At 47.9% G+C, this 15,072-nt stretch overlaps 3 protein-coding genes across 3 annotated transcripts; all 3 read right to left on the bottom strand.

Annotated features, from left to right (window-relative positions):
- Nucleotides 1-1,327: 1,327 nt before the first annotated feature.
- On the bottom strand, nt 1,328-4,454 carry LHYA1_G003226 (Uncharacterized protein; the record flags this gene model as incomplete). Its single annotated transcript, XM_031148200.1, has 3 exons — nt 1,328-3,682; nt 3,734-4,285; nt 4,350-4,454. 3 exons carry the CDS (start codon nt 4,452-4,454, stop codon nt 1,328-1,330), a joined length of 3,012 nt encoding a protein of 1,003 aa, XP_031006259.1.
- Nucleotides 4,455-5,968: 1,514 nt separating this feature from the next.
- Nucleotides 5,969-9,009, bottom strand: YJR124C_0 (uncharacterized protein; the record flags this gene model as incomplete). Its single annotated transcript, XM_031148199.1, has 4 exons — nt 5,969-6,103; nt 6,171-6,489; nt 6,560-7,007; nt 7,536-9,009. 4 exons carry the CDS (start codon nt 9,007-9,009, stop codon nt 5,969-5,971), a joined length of 2,376 nt encoding a protein of 791 aa, XP_031006277.1.
- Nucleotides 9,010-11,988: 2,979 nt separating this feature from the next.
- On the bottom strand, nt 11,989-15,053 carry SPBC354.10 (CUE domain-containing protein; the record flags this gene model as incomplete). Its single annotated transcript, XM_031148198.1, has 3 exons — nt 11,989-13,313; nt 13,367-14,656; nt 14,750-15,053. The coding sequence occupies 3 exons, from the start codon at nt 15,051-15,053 to the stop codon at nt 11,989-11,991; spliced, it is 2,919 nt and encodes a 972-aa protein (XP_031006258.1).
- Between the last annotated feature and the right edge of the window lie 19 nt (nt 15,054-15,072).

Below are 15,072 nucleotides of genomic sequence, written 5' to 3'. Positions count from 1 at the left end.
CCACATGGCACATTACAGCATAAGCAATGGTGTATACCATATCTGTTTTTATACCCACCACTAGAAACCTCTAGCACACATTGTTTCATAGTATTACACGCTTACCCTTTCACAAGATGAAGAATCCATGAATCTGTAGCATTTATACTCCCCCCCCCCCTTTGCCATTCCATTCCAATCCATTCCTCCACCTCACCTCTTATCCCCAGAACCCCAGGCCTACTTCCCCGCCTGCCCCCACTCCAACTCTCTTCCACCAACAAAAACGCCAGCTCATACAAAAACCACTATCTGAACACTTCAACCAACCACCTTGCCAGCGTGTGAAATGGCTTGGGATGATGATTTTACCCAACCCAACCCAACAACTATACTTAAGTCGACTTAAGTAAGCCTAGGTCTTATAAATACGCTGCACCTTACAAAGAGCCAAACAAACAACGCAACGAAAGGCATCCTCCCCATGGTTTTTCTGCGTCCATCTAGGAACCCGAATCAGAATCCCCGAAATCACTTAAATAAAATGTCATAAACAATTCGCCGGGTTACGAATGGATACACACATAGCCCGTAACCCGTTACCCCAAAGTCCCGTGAATCCATCCATTCATTCATTCATCCACTCATTCATTCCTTCAAACACACTATATTCCGTGCTGTCAAGTCCTCTCTCACTGTCAAGTGTCAAACATACACACACATATACCAATCCCTCCAGAGTCCACGCACTGAGTGAATTCAAGAATCAGATAATATGAATAGCAATCATGTGTATAGTGTGGTGTTTTGGTGACGGCTAGCGGTGGTGGAGAGGAATGCATCGATGTGTCGACTATGGATTTAGCTGTATGGTCGGTGTTGGGAAATGCAAATTGATGGTGATGAGGTGCGTTCTATAAGCGGATGGTCGGTTTTGTTAGTCTCCTTAAGGCCGTGAATGCGAAAGGAATACCAGGCTGAATAAACACGCAAATAAAGAAGGGAAAAGGAGAGGGTGGAATAGGGGATTTTTGAATATATGTGATATTAGGTAATTTCTGTCTGTGTATCTGTATTTTCTTATCAAATTACTTTTCCTATCCTTCCTTTCTATCCTTTCCTATCTTGTCAATTCAACCAATCAATCCCCGTATCCTGCCTGTTAAGGGCTAAGACAGCCAGAACGCCAGCCTAATGCACCGATCCCATCCAATTCGATACTGTCCGATCCGTCTATCAAAAGCAAGGTAGCCGATCATTAGTGTGGTCATTGTATCATACACCCTTCTCCCCCATCACATGATAATCTTTCTTTTCGCAGAGCTCGCTAGCTTCAAGCTCGCCACGCTCAAGGACTAAATGCCCTATATCCCCCATGCGGCACCTGTCCCTGTACCTCGCCCTGGTTTTGCGTGGCCGCCCTCCTCGTCCTGAAATAGTCATAACTCGTCGGATCATTATCATTCTCTTGCTCATCAACCGGATGCTGTGGCAGCCCGCCATACCCTTGTGGTCCACCTCCAAAGAACCCAGGAGCCCTTTCATGTTGAACCCGATCCTGGCTCAGGTCCCTATGATGACCTCCCGGCGTCGCGACCGGCATTTCCGCTGCTGCATGCATGAGATTCGTTTGGCTGTCATGTCGACGCAGTGAGCCGATGTCGCCGGAAGCGTCATAGGATACAGGCATGTTAGCGGGCGTGTGTGCTCGTTGGCGGCCCATCATACCGCCTACAGGTGTTCCGGGGCGAGAGTCACTGTAACCGCTAGAGGCACCAGGTGTATCGGTACGGATAATATCTTCCGCTTTGCCATACAACCCGCCGCCGCCACCGTGGTCTTCTCCAAACTCGGCTCTGCCTTTGAAGTATGAAAAGTCGAGTTTGTTTTCAGGGACTATTTCGAAACCCGGCATACTTTTAGAGGATTTAGTGCGTCCCGGTTGGCCGCCTTGCATAGGATCCAGGGCGTAAGTATCGCTGTAGCCTGAGACAGACGTGCTTTCGCCAGAGTAGGCATTGTTGCTGTCTGTGAGACGGCCGCCGTAGACAGATGCAAGGATGTTTTGGGCTCGTGCGTGGACCATGGGTGTGATGAGAGGGCGGTAGAGAGCTGGGTGGCCGAAACGGCTCGCAAGACGGTCCTTTTTGTCGGAAAATATTTTGCCGTGGCTGACTTCGGGGTCTTGAATGTTGCGCAAAGTATAATAGTGGATTTTGTCGTCGAAGGCGCGCTTGCAGTAGATCTTGAAGGCGATCATAAGGAATGGCAGCGGGACGACAGCATAGGCTTGAATATGGCTTACTGAATTGCCGCGTACCCATACAGCGAGAAAGACAAGCAGGTTGGATAAAATCGTGGCAAAGACCATACGATTGTAGAACATGCGCCAGAACATGCCGCCCGACTCGGTTTTGGTGATGAAGACGTATAGGAGTAGATATTTCTTGAGCCAGACATCTAGGAGGAAATACAAGGCACATGCTGGAATACAAAGAGGTTGAATGGTGGCAAAGCACAAGGTGACTGTGCTGTAGAACAAGAAGTAATTGTAGTAAGCCGCATATTCGAATGCAGGAGGAGCCGTCAATTCAATCATTTCGCGTGGAGTTGGACTCGAGAACTTCCGAGCACAAAAACTCCAAAGAAGTGACCAGAGCTGAGCCAAGTCTACAGCGGCACCGAGGTTTCGTTGCAGCAGCCAGGTAATCCAGAAGGGCGAGATGTTGCAAAGCGAAATAATTAGGGCTTGTCCCAAATTATACTTCTTGATAGCCTCCCATGCATTCTGTCCGTTTTGACTGTCCTGAATAACGGTCGAGACAAAGGTCCATACTGTGCTGAAAAGAGAGAACACAATCAAGAAGTTGAAGACGAAAAATGTGTAGAGCTTAGCTGCCACATGACGCTCTCTTGCTGTCTTGGTTCGATCTCCAGCTCTTATGGAAAGACGACGGAAGATAAGAGGAAGGACCAGGTAAACTAAAGATGTGATGGCAGGTGAAGCAACACCTTGGACGATTGACCACCAGGTAGTATGTTTTTCTAACGAGGTTTGAAATGCGGGCCAGACGTGACCCAGGTTCGACAAACTAGTTAGGAAGACTGAGATCATTGCATTTGGGGCGACCCATACAATAGTTAATAAAAGGAACCATATGTTGTTGATGAAGCGTCTTCGTCGTCGGGTGGATTTGCTTAGTGGCATATTCTTCCAAATGATGTCGTTGGGCCTTGGAGACAAAACGATGTTACTGCCTTGCGGATGTTTATTCTTGGCAGCAAAAGCAATACTGTGAGCTTCTTCAATGGCTTCGTAACTAGCAAAGCCATATGGCAAAGGGTTCCTACTGTCCACCCCTATCCGAACCTCCTTGATTTCAATCTCAATCTCCTTTATGCGACCAGTGAGGTATGTAATGGCATCCAATTTCTGGCCTTTCGGAAAGGTGGCCCAATTCGGATCTCTCTTCGAGGGTTTGATTTCTGGTCGCTTTGCGGGAAGGTTGCTGGGATCTTTGAGGTAGTTTGCTAAATGTTTTTCGAGCTTTCGAACCGTCGAGTTATGCTGCTCAATAAGCTCGGGCAGGTCTTTCACATTTCGCGCAATAGTTGTTCGGGAGAAGGAAGATGTTGGCACAACCTCATCTATCAATCTTCCAATGCCCTCGTCGGATCGTAGGGCTTTTGGAATATCATTCAACTTTAGTACGAGTTAGCCCATTCCTTTCCAAAGAGGTGGTGGTTCGTCTACCATCAGAGTCCGGGCATGTAGACTGGCCTGGTACTCGGGGCTGTCATAGTATTGCCTGCGCAGTCTGCGAATGGCTCTATAGTTCCACCATAAGTATCCCGCAACTACAATATTAAACAACCAGGCACAGACAACCATTCCCCAGACGACATCCCCCGATGTATTTATAGGTGTGACTTTGCTGACAAGTGTCTGTGCTGTCCAAGATTTGTCACGAGCCCCTTTGATCAAGTTGATCGGAATCAGGATACAGCAACCAAATACGGATAATGTTAAGAAGATGTTTCGGCACATCTTCAGAATCCTTAGGAAGACTGTTGCATCGAGTCCAATCAGGGGTATCAAGTCCTGCTCCTTGGTTCCCAGCACTGGACCAACCCAGGCAAACATGCCCTTTCCCATCGGCGGCGGCGCATGTCTGTCATCGGCAACTTTGAGCTTTGGCGCGTATACGACGGAATTGTAGGGTCGAAGGAGGGAAAAGCCGATGGCGAGGAGGAGAGTGAAGCCAACGGAGGTGGCGAGACCAGCATACAGACCATTTTGTAGCAGCTATTAGAAGGATCGTGTTAGACCGGTTTGGATATGAAGCCCACGCAGGTATTAGGAAACGTACCGCTTGTTGGTAAGGGTTCGCCAACAAGTTCAACAGTTCTTGTGGGCCGGAAGTGGTCTCGTCTCTCTTCAGGAGGTTATCTCCCATCGATCTCAGCGTATCCATGATGTGTAAAGCGAGCGGCTATGACAGGCCAGAGGCCAGACAAAGAAAAGAGTGTTGCGGGCGAATGCCGGGTCGAAGTTGATGCTGTAATAATGCTTAGCACTGGCTGTCAGGCGCCGATTGGTGTGGCGTTGTTTGTTCGCAGACTTGGAGTTGGAGTAGGGAGATAGGAAGAAAGCTGTCGTCTAATATTTGAGGGAGGGTTGATTAGATACGGGGTGTGTCACGGTCACGGATGACGCTCTTGCAAGGAATAGAGATGGATAACCGGGGGGGTGAAGAATGCAACGGACAAAGCCACAGCCACAAAATCCGGGCCGTCGGTAATGCTGCAAATTGAATAGAGGGGTGAGGGAGAGAAAGAGGATTGATTAAAGTCTAGGAGAGGAGAGGAGAGGAGAGGAGAGAGAAAGTTACTTTGCACAAGTATCTTCACTCACTCAGCCGGAGCCGTTCATCATGTGTGGGGTGTTCGTTCCAAAGGGGAGATCTGCTCGTGTTCTCAGATAAACTTTTCCATCGTCCCCTTCCAGAATCATTATCTGGCCATTTGATTGGCTGAGGGCCCACATCGGGCATTGCCGCCGATACCGTTTCTGGTGCAGTTTCCGTTTCTATTTTGGGCAATTGCAAGGGGATTCTTGCCGGTATTGTGTTGCCTTGAAAAATGTTGTTGGGAGTTGGGACTGTGGAGTCGAGGGTTTATGAAGTTGGGTAAAGAACGAATTATGAACTTGGGTTCTTGGGAAGGTCTGATATTGAAGAGAGATGATTGTATACATAGCTAGTTTGTGGTAATTCATAATCATTTTCTTTTCCATTTTGTTGTTGGTTTGTTTAAGCTTTGAGATGCCCAAACTCGTACTGTAAATACCTAGGTTACTAGGAAAGGGTTGTGGCTGTGCCCTAGCTAGCTAGCCAAAGTAGATATGCGACCTCACATCATCATGAGATATGGATCAATAAGCAATTAACGTTACGTCGCTTCGTTCATGCTCTGTCAGCTCTGCGCTGATTAGTTTGATTCGGACTGAGGCTCTGTGCTTTATCCTGGAATCAAGTGCCAGCATTGAGATTTTCTAAGTGCATGGCTTTGTAACCTGACTTCAATCGAATTTGATTAAGCATTGATTTATACCGGTTTTTCTATTTAAATTGAGTTAGCGCGTGGATATTCTTATCAGCCATTCGGTATATTGATAAAAATTCCTTTGTGAAACAAGAACATTCGAATGTCCTTAGCTTTTCAGATAAGAAGAATTTCAAGTATTCTATATAAGTAGACAATATATGAGCAAGCTCGGAATTACTAGATGTTACGCTATCTATAGATTAAAATAATACAGGAGAAGCAAAGGACTTAATGGTATAGTAAAGAAAGCAAAGTGTAAAAAGTGGGATGAGATTGCTAAGAAAAGGGGTTAAGCGAGGTGAGGTAGGGTAATTTTACCCTGTCTTTACTATCAAGCTATATTTGCACTCGGTACTACTATCTTGACTCCAGTGAGCTCTTTCTAAACCGTCTTGTCACCTGGTGTCGTTTCCATTGCCATGCTCTCCGACTGCTTGATCAACGGCTTGTCCGCTTGCTGCGTCTCCACCATGGGCGCTTCCAACATCTCCCCCATGAGAGCTTGCAACTTCTTCATCTATAGATGTAGTGCTTCTATAGCACGACACCAAACCCCTCTGATCAATTTCACCTTCGTAACTAACTGCCGGTGGTGAATCTTCTGGTCTAGGAAAGACAGGTCGATGTCCACTTATGCTATCAGGTCTGGGTGATAAAACGATATCTGCGCTGTTACCTTTAGAGGAGCCTTTCTTGGTGGATCGACATCGGCTCCGAACAGATTCGACGGGAACGTTAAAGTAGTTGAGGAGGGGCCGCAGAGATGGTAAACATGCTGCGATGAGATATACCCCAGGCTCGACCGTGGTCCATATAGTCACCCGTGCACCGTAGTAGCTCAAATCTTTCGCCAGCGGAACGGTCAGAAAGATGACGAAGCGCACAATCGCTGTGATGATACCACTTTGAAGTATTAGTTACCGATACATTATGACATAGTCGTTGAGTATAAAGGTTGGAAGTGGCTACGTACAAGCTACCAGTCAAAACGGTAATAGTCACGCCAACTTTCTGACCTCTTGTACACTTCAACTGGTATATGACTGGAAGTGGTAACGCCAATATGGCGACATCTGTTACAAGATTCGGGATGCTGATCCAAGTAAAGAGCGCATTTTGGTCGATGCAATGCCCGTGGATGAGTTTGTTCCACTGGTACCTGAACGGTACACACATGGCAAAATCAAAACACCATAAAATAATGAGGTTGATGACGAGAATCGCACAAATTGCATAGGCAGCGTATTGGTATCTTTTCTTTGTGAATATTCGAAGATATAAGCACACGATGGAAAGCTTCGGGAAAGTAACGGCACCAGGATACAAGAACTGAAGTCCTGTTTGGAATTTGAGATTCCGCATTTGGTAGGGAATAGACAGTTCAACCCAGTGACGACCAACGCCAGCATAGTGAACTCCAACTAGATACAGGTTAATAACTGTGTAATTTATTTAAATAAGGAGTGGATTGAAAAAATAATTGCACGGGTATCAGACGACCTACTAAAGCAGATTATTACCAGAGCAAAACTAAACAAGAACGCCGGAATCAAAAGATATACATCTATTGTATTGACCGTCCTCATCTTGAAGCGAGAAACAAAGAACATCACTATGAAAAATACCTCAAGGCATCCCATAGTTATGGCGATATCTACAACATCGCGACCGAGAGAATGTGAAAGGTGTAAAGGCGTGAGAGTTGAATTCATCGTGTCCGTTTGCTTCGCCCCAAACAATTATCGTCCGGTCTTTTGACGCAGGAAAAAGTTCGGGGTAGGGGCATGATTTGGCTTCTGACTTTTGACTGAAAAAATTGGTGCAACCAATAAACATTGGTGGTTCATATGAAGCAAGGGAGCTCCAAATGGATCGATCACATTTTGTGGATCTTCGCGCAAGCGAGGTAGTTTCAGAATGTGATCGCTATTTTATAGAACCTCAACTACCATCGTTTCTTTCCTCATCAGCCAGATTCCTCTGGCTAGCTATAGTATCAGTCTTTCCCGCCCCATTTTCTTCGTGTGCATAGAGCTTCATGTTTACGAATAAAGCCCATAAGCCAAGATCATAACAGATTCTCAAGGACCCCGCAACCACAAAAGCAATCCAAAACCTGTCACTTCCTGCCAACAGACCAGTCACACTCGGCCCTGCAGCCCCGGCCAAAGTCCTCAGCATACTGGTGATCCCCATGACGGCTGTTCGCTCTTCTGGTTTCACAACAGCGGCAATAAATGCTGCACGCGGTGCTTGATCCATATTGTTAAATCCGGCACGCAAAAAGAATAATATCACTGTCAATACGATTCCTTGCGCTACGGGAAAGAACAAAACAGCTGCAGAGGACGGTAAGTGCGTGAACACCATTGTATTTATGAGACCTAGCCGGCGAGCCAGTGGACCGGCAAAAATGGTGGAGATGGAGGAGAGTATGTAAGCACTGGAAAGAATATCTCCGAGAGTTGACTTGCGGATGTTATCGAATTTTCGGTCCATGTAATAAACCGTCAACGAATAGGGACACATGCCATCGGCCAAAGAGTCCACAACGAGCAGAAACCAGAGTTTATACATGATGCGGCGTGTCTCTTTAGATATGGTGGCGAACATACTTTTTTTATGGGATGTCTCAGGCTGTCTCGGTTGCGAAGCGGGCATCCGATCGTCCTCGTTGGCCTCATCCTCTGAATCACGACCCCCCATTTCATCAAGCAAGATTTCTGACTCCTCGACAGGCTCTTTCTCCGAGACTTTCGTTGCCTCACACTTGTCGCTTAGGAAGAGTGTGAGAATGACATTCACCGTCCCCATTGCGGAATACAGCCAGAAAACTGCATGATAAGCATCCAGTAACTCCCAGCCATCCCTCGCCCGCAAAGACTCTACAATGCGTCCAGAAACTTCCGTTCCGATCGCAGATCCAACACTGGCAATTGTGACATACCACGACAGGACATCTGATCTCGTCGTGGGTGTCGTAAGGTGCGAGAGAGTAGATTCCTCAATGGCTCGGAAAGGCCCAAAGTCAGAACCCGTCGCACTAATCACACCAACCACAGCAGCAAAAAGCAACAGCCAGAAGTTATCAGACAGAGCAAATGTTGCTCCTGACAACACCATCAAGACTGAACCGGCGGTGAGAACTCGTCGGCGTCCCACTCGATCCGCTATCAGCGTGAGTAAGAGGGAGAGCAGGACATCGCCGATCAGAGTCAAGGTCATGAAGAGTCCAATGTATTCATCAGAGAATTCGAGAGCGGAGAAGAATAGGGCCATGATGAGGGAGTTGGTGCCATAGGCTAGCATGCGGGTACATCGAGAAAAGATTATAATCCATGAGTCTTTCCCTGTGTCACGAAGGGATTTGAGACCGAACTCTCGGTATAGCCATTTCAGCTTTGCGAAGATGGCGGATGCCATTTTGACGTGAAGCGGTGTTAGAGAATTATAGAGTTGAGATTTGATGGAGTTTGGTTTTCTTTGAGGTGGAGAAGAATGGGGGTTATGGAGTTGACATATTGCTTTGATTGGTGGGTATGTTATGGCGTATTTTGACCGACTTCGGCTTTTCCCAGAACAATTTGTAGATTTTCTGTGCTTTGGATTTGAGATATTTATATTTCTACCAGAATAGACGGAATTGCTAATTATATGCTAGCTAGCTATAGCAGTGGAGCTTTTGATAGCCTTATATAGAAAAGACGAAAATGATGGAGAATGATAAGAGTTCAGTGGGATGAGATTCAACTTAACGGCGAATTCGATTATGTCTTAGGCTCTTCAAACTTATTCTCCCTTCTCCTAAGTATGAGACTGCGGGGAATCTGGGGAAGGGGCAAGGGGTGTTGGAAGATGTGGGTGGGGGCCACGTGCCGCACCCCCCTTAACGAGATGACTTTCGATACTTACAGGCTGCTGTCCAATTTCTCTTGTACAAGGAATGTCTTTGATGATGTTCAATGGTGCAGATATACGAATGTCGTTTTGAAAAGTTGCTGCAAACGTCTACAGCTGATACAAAGAAGAGGGTTGTGCTACTCACGCTAAGGGATCTACTCCCTTGTGTTGCTTAGGAAATTAGCGTTTGTCAAGAACACTTCTTTGTTGGCTGCTGATATCTTGGAGAGCACGATCCTCTGTGTCTGCGGCTCTACAAAGGATAGTCCTGAGGTTACTCCCAAGTCCTGTCTCTACTACACATTTTAAGTCAAAAGCCCCCAGATCAAATAATCTCACAAGCCATCTAAAAAGACTCACACTCAATACCGTCATATACCAAAGGTCAAAACGGTAAGTCATGAATAACACATTCCACCCATTTCCACTGCTTCCAAACGAACTTCGTCTCATGATCTGGAGTTATCTTGTTAGAATCCCTTACGATCATGTTTTATTAGTGTAAGTAAACCAAGATGTAACCCCCAGACTTCTAAGCATACATCCACGCCTCCCACCAATTACTAAAGAACGAAGCTAACTATCGATCGTTTCCAGCGAGCTCCGGCGTGATGTTATGTACCGGAAAGGCACCAAACGCTTCGGTAGAAAGGCAATCAAACCACACATTGCATACGATTACCACATTGCGAACTGTTCCTATACCATCCATCTCCTCGGCGTAAACCGCGAAGCCCGAGATGAAGCTCTGGCCGCGAACCCACAGTTCTTACAGATCAACAACGGCCCAAAAGTCTACTTCAACGCGCGCAACAACCTCATCCACTTCGACTACCAAGGCCTACATATCCTGCAGAATTGCGTAGACCACCGCCAGCACCCCGAGCGTATTCTAAAAGGCTTTGACAACATAATCAACGTGTCCGTCACCACGGCAAGTACAATTGTGTTAAGCAAATTAAGAGGTATCGCCATACCAACGATAAACGTTCCGTTACCGGCGTATTCCCCTTTGAGCGGCGTTACATATGTGAATATCAACCACCACGCTGTAAACATGCATAATCTGTTGATGCCGTACCGGATCTTTGTAAGAGCTGAATATAAGAGGTTGAGAGATCTAACGAATCATCCAGGGCAAATAGCAATTATCAACTGGAAGCTAAATGTCTTCGAGCTCATTCGTGTAGCTAATGATCCAGATGCTTATTATGGGGCAATAGCTTGGTCTGCATTGCCTGGGAAGGGCAAAGGTGTGCGGGCACCAGAGCAGTAGGTCTTGAGATGATTCTTTATGTTCATAAATTTCAAGGGATGCGCTAGAGTTCTACTTGGACATTTTTCTTCATTATATAATAATAAATACACTTACCACCTTTATATTCTTCGCCTTGATTCTTGAAAGCATCTACTCTTACTTGCACGCACCGAGCACTAGCCAGAGCCTGGAATTTGTATTGGGATTGCATATATTAAACAACACGTGACGGCTCGCGGGAATTAACTTAGCAAACAGCATAAAAGCGCATCCCACCCTATAGCAACCAACCCCAAAAAGCCAAAGACAACCATTCATTCGATTATCTCTCTCACTCCAAAAGCCCCTACGATGGAGAGCACAGACTGCAGCATACCACGAAAGATAACTAAGCAACCGGAAATATTCATCTAGCCGAGAAAGAAAACAACTCCTTGTGCATAACACGAAAGAAAGAAAATTAGCACTTGCCCGACTCCAATGGAAGGAAAGTAACAACCAACTCTAGCACTACTACATTCTCACTCGAGCGTCTATCCCGGTATCCATCCATCCTTTCACCTACCCCACACACCTCACCCCACCCCATCCGTCCCCTCACAAAATCACATTTAAACCCCCTTCAAATAAAATTCAAGTTCAATTTAACTCAATTCAATTTGACCAACTATCCTATCCTATCATATCCTATCCACCCACCCCATTCATCCCAATTCAACCTCAAGAAATACCAACTACACATATATGCATATGCAATTTTCATTCCCCGCATCAATATCAATCAACGAATCAAATTTCCCAATTTTGCATTTGCATTTCCACCCATTCCTCAAATGAACAAAACAATACTTTCCCCCTTCCCCTTGATTGAAAGAACCGGCCCCAAATTACACTTGCTTGCTTTTTTGCTCGCATTCATTCGTACATACCGAGATGTGCACAATGTGACCTGATTTGACTGACTGATTGATTGATTGATGGATGAAAACAAACGAGAACCTAGTTGAAAACAAGCGTGCGTGAGAATAACAGTTACAGACATTCCGAGAGTGGACAATTCATCATTTTATGCTTGCGCTTCCCCCAAACATGGAAAAGATTGAGACAGAGACAGAGTGTGAGAAAATGGATGCATTTTTTAGCTGCCAAATGTATCAAGTAGGAGGTAGTAACACAGGTATGATATGAAAATCCACTCCATCCATCACGCCGAGGACGAAGAAATGTCAGCTACTTGAGACTAATTAATGTCCGTAGTTGCCGCCCCATCCACCGCGCTGTTGCTGTCCAGTGTTGCCACCATAGTAGTTGCCACCGCCGAAAGCTTGGTAGCCTCCATATTGGCTGTTCTGGCCTCCTGCCTGGTGACCGCCAGCGCCGCCGAGACCACCGTATTGGCTACCGGCTTGGGAACCATGAAGTCCATGGCCACCCTGCTGCTGAAGGTGCGCTGGATACCCCGCGTAACCCCCTTGTTGGGATTGTGGGGGAGGAAGCACGGATCCTGGAGCCGTGTTTGTTGCGGATCCGGGTCGGTTGGCTTGGGAGAGCGATGGGCTTGGGCCATTGGCTGTCTTGGAGTCACCAAAGGGCTTCAAGTCATCGCCACCTTGCTGGCTGCTCTGGTTGGGGTTGTAGTGGCCCTGGCTTTGACCTTGATAAGATGATCCTCTGCCAAATGCATCATGTCCACCGAAAGCACCACTGCCACCTAGGCTTTGGGGTGTCTGAGCAGATTGTGCTGATCCAGCACGACCGTAGTCTCCTAGTCCGCCTAGAGCACCGTCACGGCCATGCAATGATGATGCTCCACCAAATCCACCAGCGGCGGGAGAAGACGCATGCTGATCATAAGGAGCACCAGGACTCATACCGTAGCCCTGGTATGGTTGCTGAAGACCCCCCTTCGCACCATAAGGTCCTGCTGGGTAGTTCCCCCCACCATACCCTGGGTACGACTGGTTCACATACGCAGCGTAATATGGGCTGGAGAAGTATGGATGTCCATATGGATAAGCTGGTTGTTGTGGACCGGGCTGAGGTTGAGCACCACCTTGGCTAGCTCCTGGTTGCTGCGGCTGAGCAGATGGGTTGGGAGTGGTATGACCGCTGTTTTGTCCCTCTCCAGCAGTGGCATAACGAGATGGAGCTTGCTGCGTACCGCTTTGTGGGAACTGAGATGGCCCCTCTGATTGAGGACCATTGTACCCACTGAATGAGCGCTGCTGCGAAGCTGGACCTTCCTGCTGACCTTGAGCACCTTGCCCCTGAGATCCGTACTGTTGATTGTAGTAGTTCTGGTAGGCATTTCGCTGTTGCGGATCGGAAGTGTAGTAGGAAGAGAAGTCATTTGGTGCAGAAGAGAAAGCTCCGGATTGTCCAGACGGAGGAGCTTGGGACTGGCCTGGTTGAGTGGGATAGCCTTCGAAGGGGCTTTGGGTCGATGGAGCCTGTTGGCTGAAGGCATCGTATGGCTTTTGCGGCAATGACGATGACTCCTGAGCACCCTGTGCATATCGACTGTATTGACTGAATTGGGCGTTGGCTTGAGGACCGGGTTGAGATGTGCCTGAGACGTTATTAGCTTGTACTCTTTTTTTTAACTTTACGCTGAGGACTAACCGAGAGTGCTCGAGACAGATGGAGGGCTTGGGAGACCAGGCGCAGCTTTGATAGTGTCAGGATGTGATTCCACAAACATCTTGTCGGAATACTCACCAGTCGGGTGACTTGTTGCTGGCAGGCCTGCTGGTTGTTTGGGAGTCGGGAAGGTTTCTGAGACAGACGCAGGAGGTAGTGAGGCTCGGGGAGGAACTGGAGAGTGCTGGGGTGGCTGCCCACGGGTCTCAGGCTCCTCGCGATCGCCATCAACATCCTCTTCTCCGGAACCATTCAAGTTGAAGGCACCAAATTGAACAGCAGCTCGATCCACCTCTCGGTTTCCTGGCATACGGACGGCCTCTTCTTGATCAAGAACACGACGTTGGTAACTAGGGGTTCGCGCAGATGTACCAGTCGCCTTCAAAGCAGAAGCTTGGAACCCGGTCGCAGCAGGGCGCACCGCCTGTGCTTGTCCTTGTTGTAATGCAGAGTATGGGGTACCGGAAACATTTCGAGTGTCCCAGGAGCTGGCAGTAGTACTGGCAGCTGTAGCAGATGGGGCGGGAGCAGAATTATCTGGGAGTTGTTCGAGGTTGTCTTCCGTGAGTTCGTCTTTCGAGGGAGTGATCGCAATTTCGGGTTCGATGACGGTGGTAGGTTCAACAGGGGATGGACTGGCGAGTTCGACAGGGGCAGGCTGGGCAATGGGGGATTCTGATGCTGTAGTAGGAAGTTCGATAGGTTCTTCCGACTTTGTAGGTTCCGCAGGCCTGGGATAATCGTTAGCAAGTTTGTCTTTAGAAATTTGCGATATGCCATACTTCTCAATGGGTTCGGCTGCCTTCTTGGGAGCTGGCGCAGGAGCAAAAATGCTTGCCCAGCTCTTCTTAACACCATCAGGAATGATGCTCGAAGCGACCTTTGTAGTAGCGGTAGCAGTTGAAGAGACGGCACCTGTAGCAGCAGCACCCCAGCTATCCTCGGCGGGCTTCTCAGTGGAAGCTGGAGTGTCCCAGACTGGGGCCGCATCATTCGAGGCCGCAGTATCCCATGCGCTTGTCTCGGTCGTAGGGATAGAGATGACTTCATTCTCCTTGCGTGACCCATTTGTGTGTGCGACAGAAGCTCCGCGCCCTCTTCCACCTCTGCCTCGATCTGTGCCACGACCGCGGCCCCTGCCAGTATCAAAGCCAGCTCGACCGCCGCGCGAACCACGAGGCTGATTGGTAGCATCGCCGAAAGATGTGACGGTAGCGTCCTTGACCTTTGATTTCTTGGTCTTCGATACTTCTCCCCATTGCGAGATGGTGCCTGTGTTGATTTGTTAGTAAACGGTGCACGAAGCAGCATCCGATCTGCGCCATCCTCTCAGGAGTTCAGATGTATATGGAGGGGTGGCCTCACCATCAGTTATGTGATCAACCGTAGTCTCCAGATCGCCATTGGTTTCTTGTAGAGCAAAGACGACGTCTTCGTCTGTCCAGTCGGGGAACATCTCCTTGATGGTCGAGACCTTGGATCCGTATTGCTTCTTCAGCTGGCCGACCTCGCCCCCATCTGCGATTGATATAGCTGTGCTCTCTGCCTTGTCGCCATTGGTTGCGTGACCTCTACCGCCGCGAGCTCCTCTGGAAGAATAACCTCCTCGGCCACCGCGAGCTGAGCCCCTACCGCGAGGCGCGGTGGGTCTAGATTGTACCTCAGACATTGTGTGAGGGGGGGATGTG

Source organism: Lachnellula hyalina (genome assembly GCF_007821495.1).
Source record: "Lachnellula hyalina strain CBS 185.66 chromosome Unknown contig00048, whole genome shotgun sequence".
Taxonomy (NCBI): Eukaryota; Fungi; Ascomycota; class Leotiomycetes; order Helotiales; family Lachnaceae; genus Lachnellula; species Lachnellula hyalina.
Note: the sequence above shows the minus strand (reverse complement) of the source record. Positions and strands in the feature narration are given on the sequence as shown.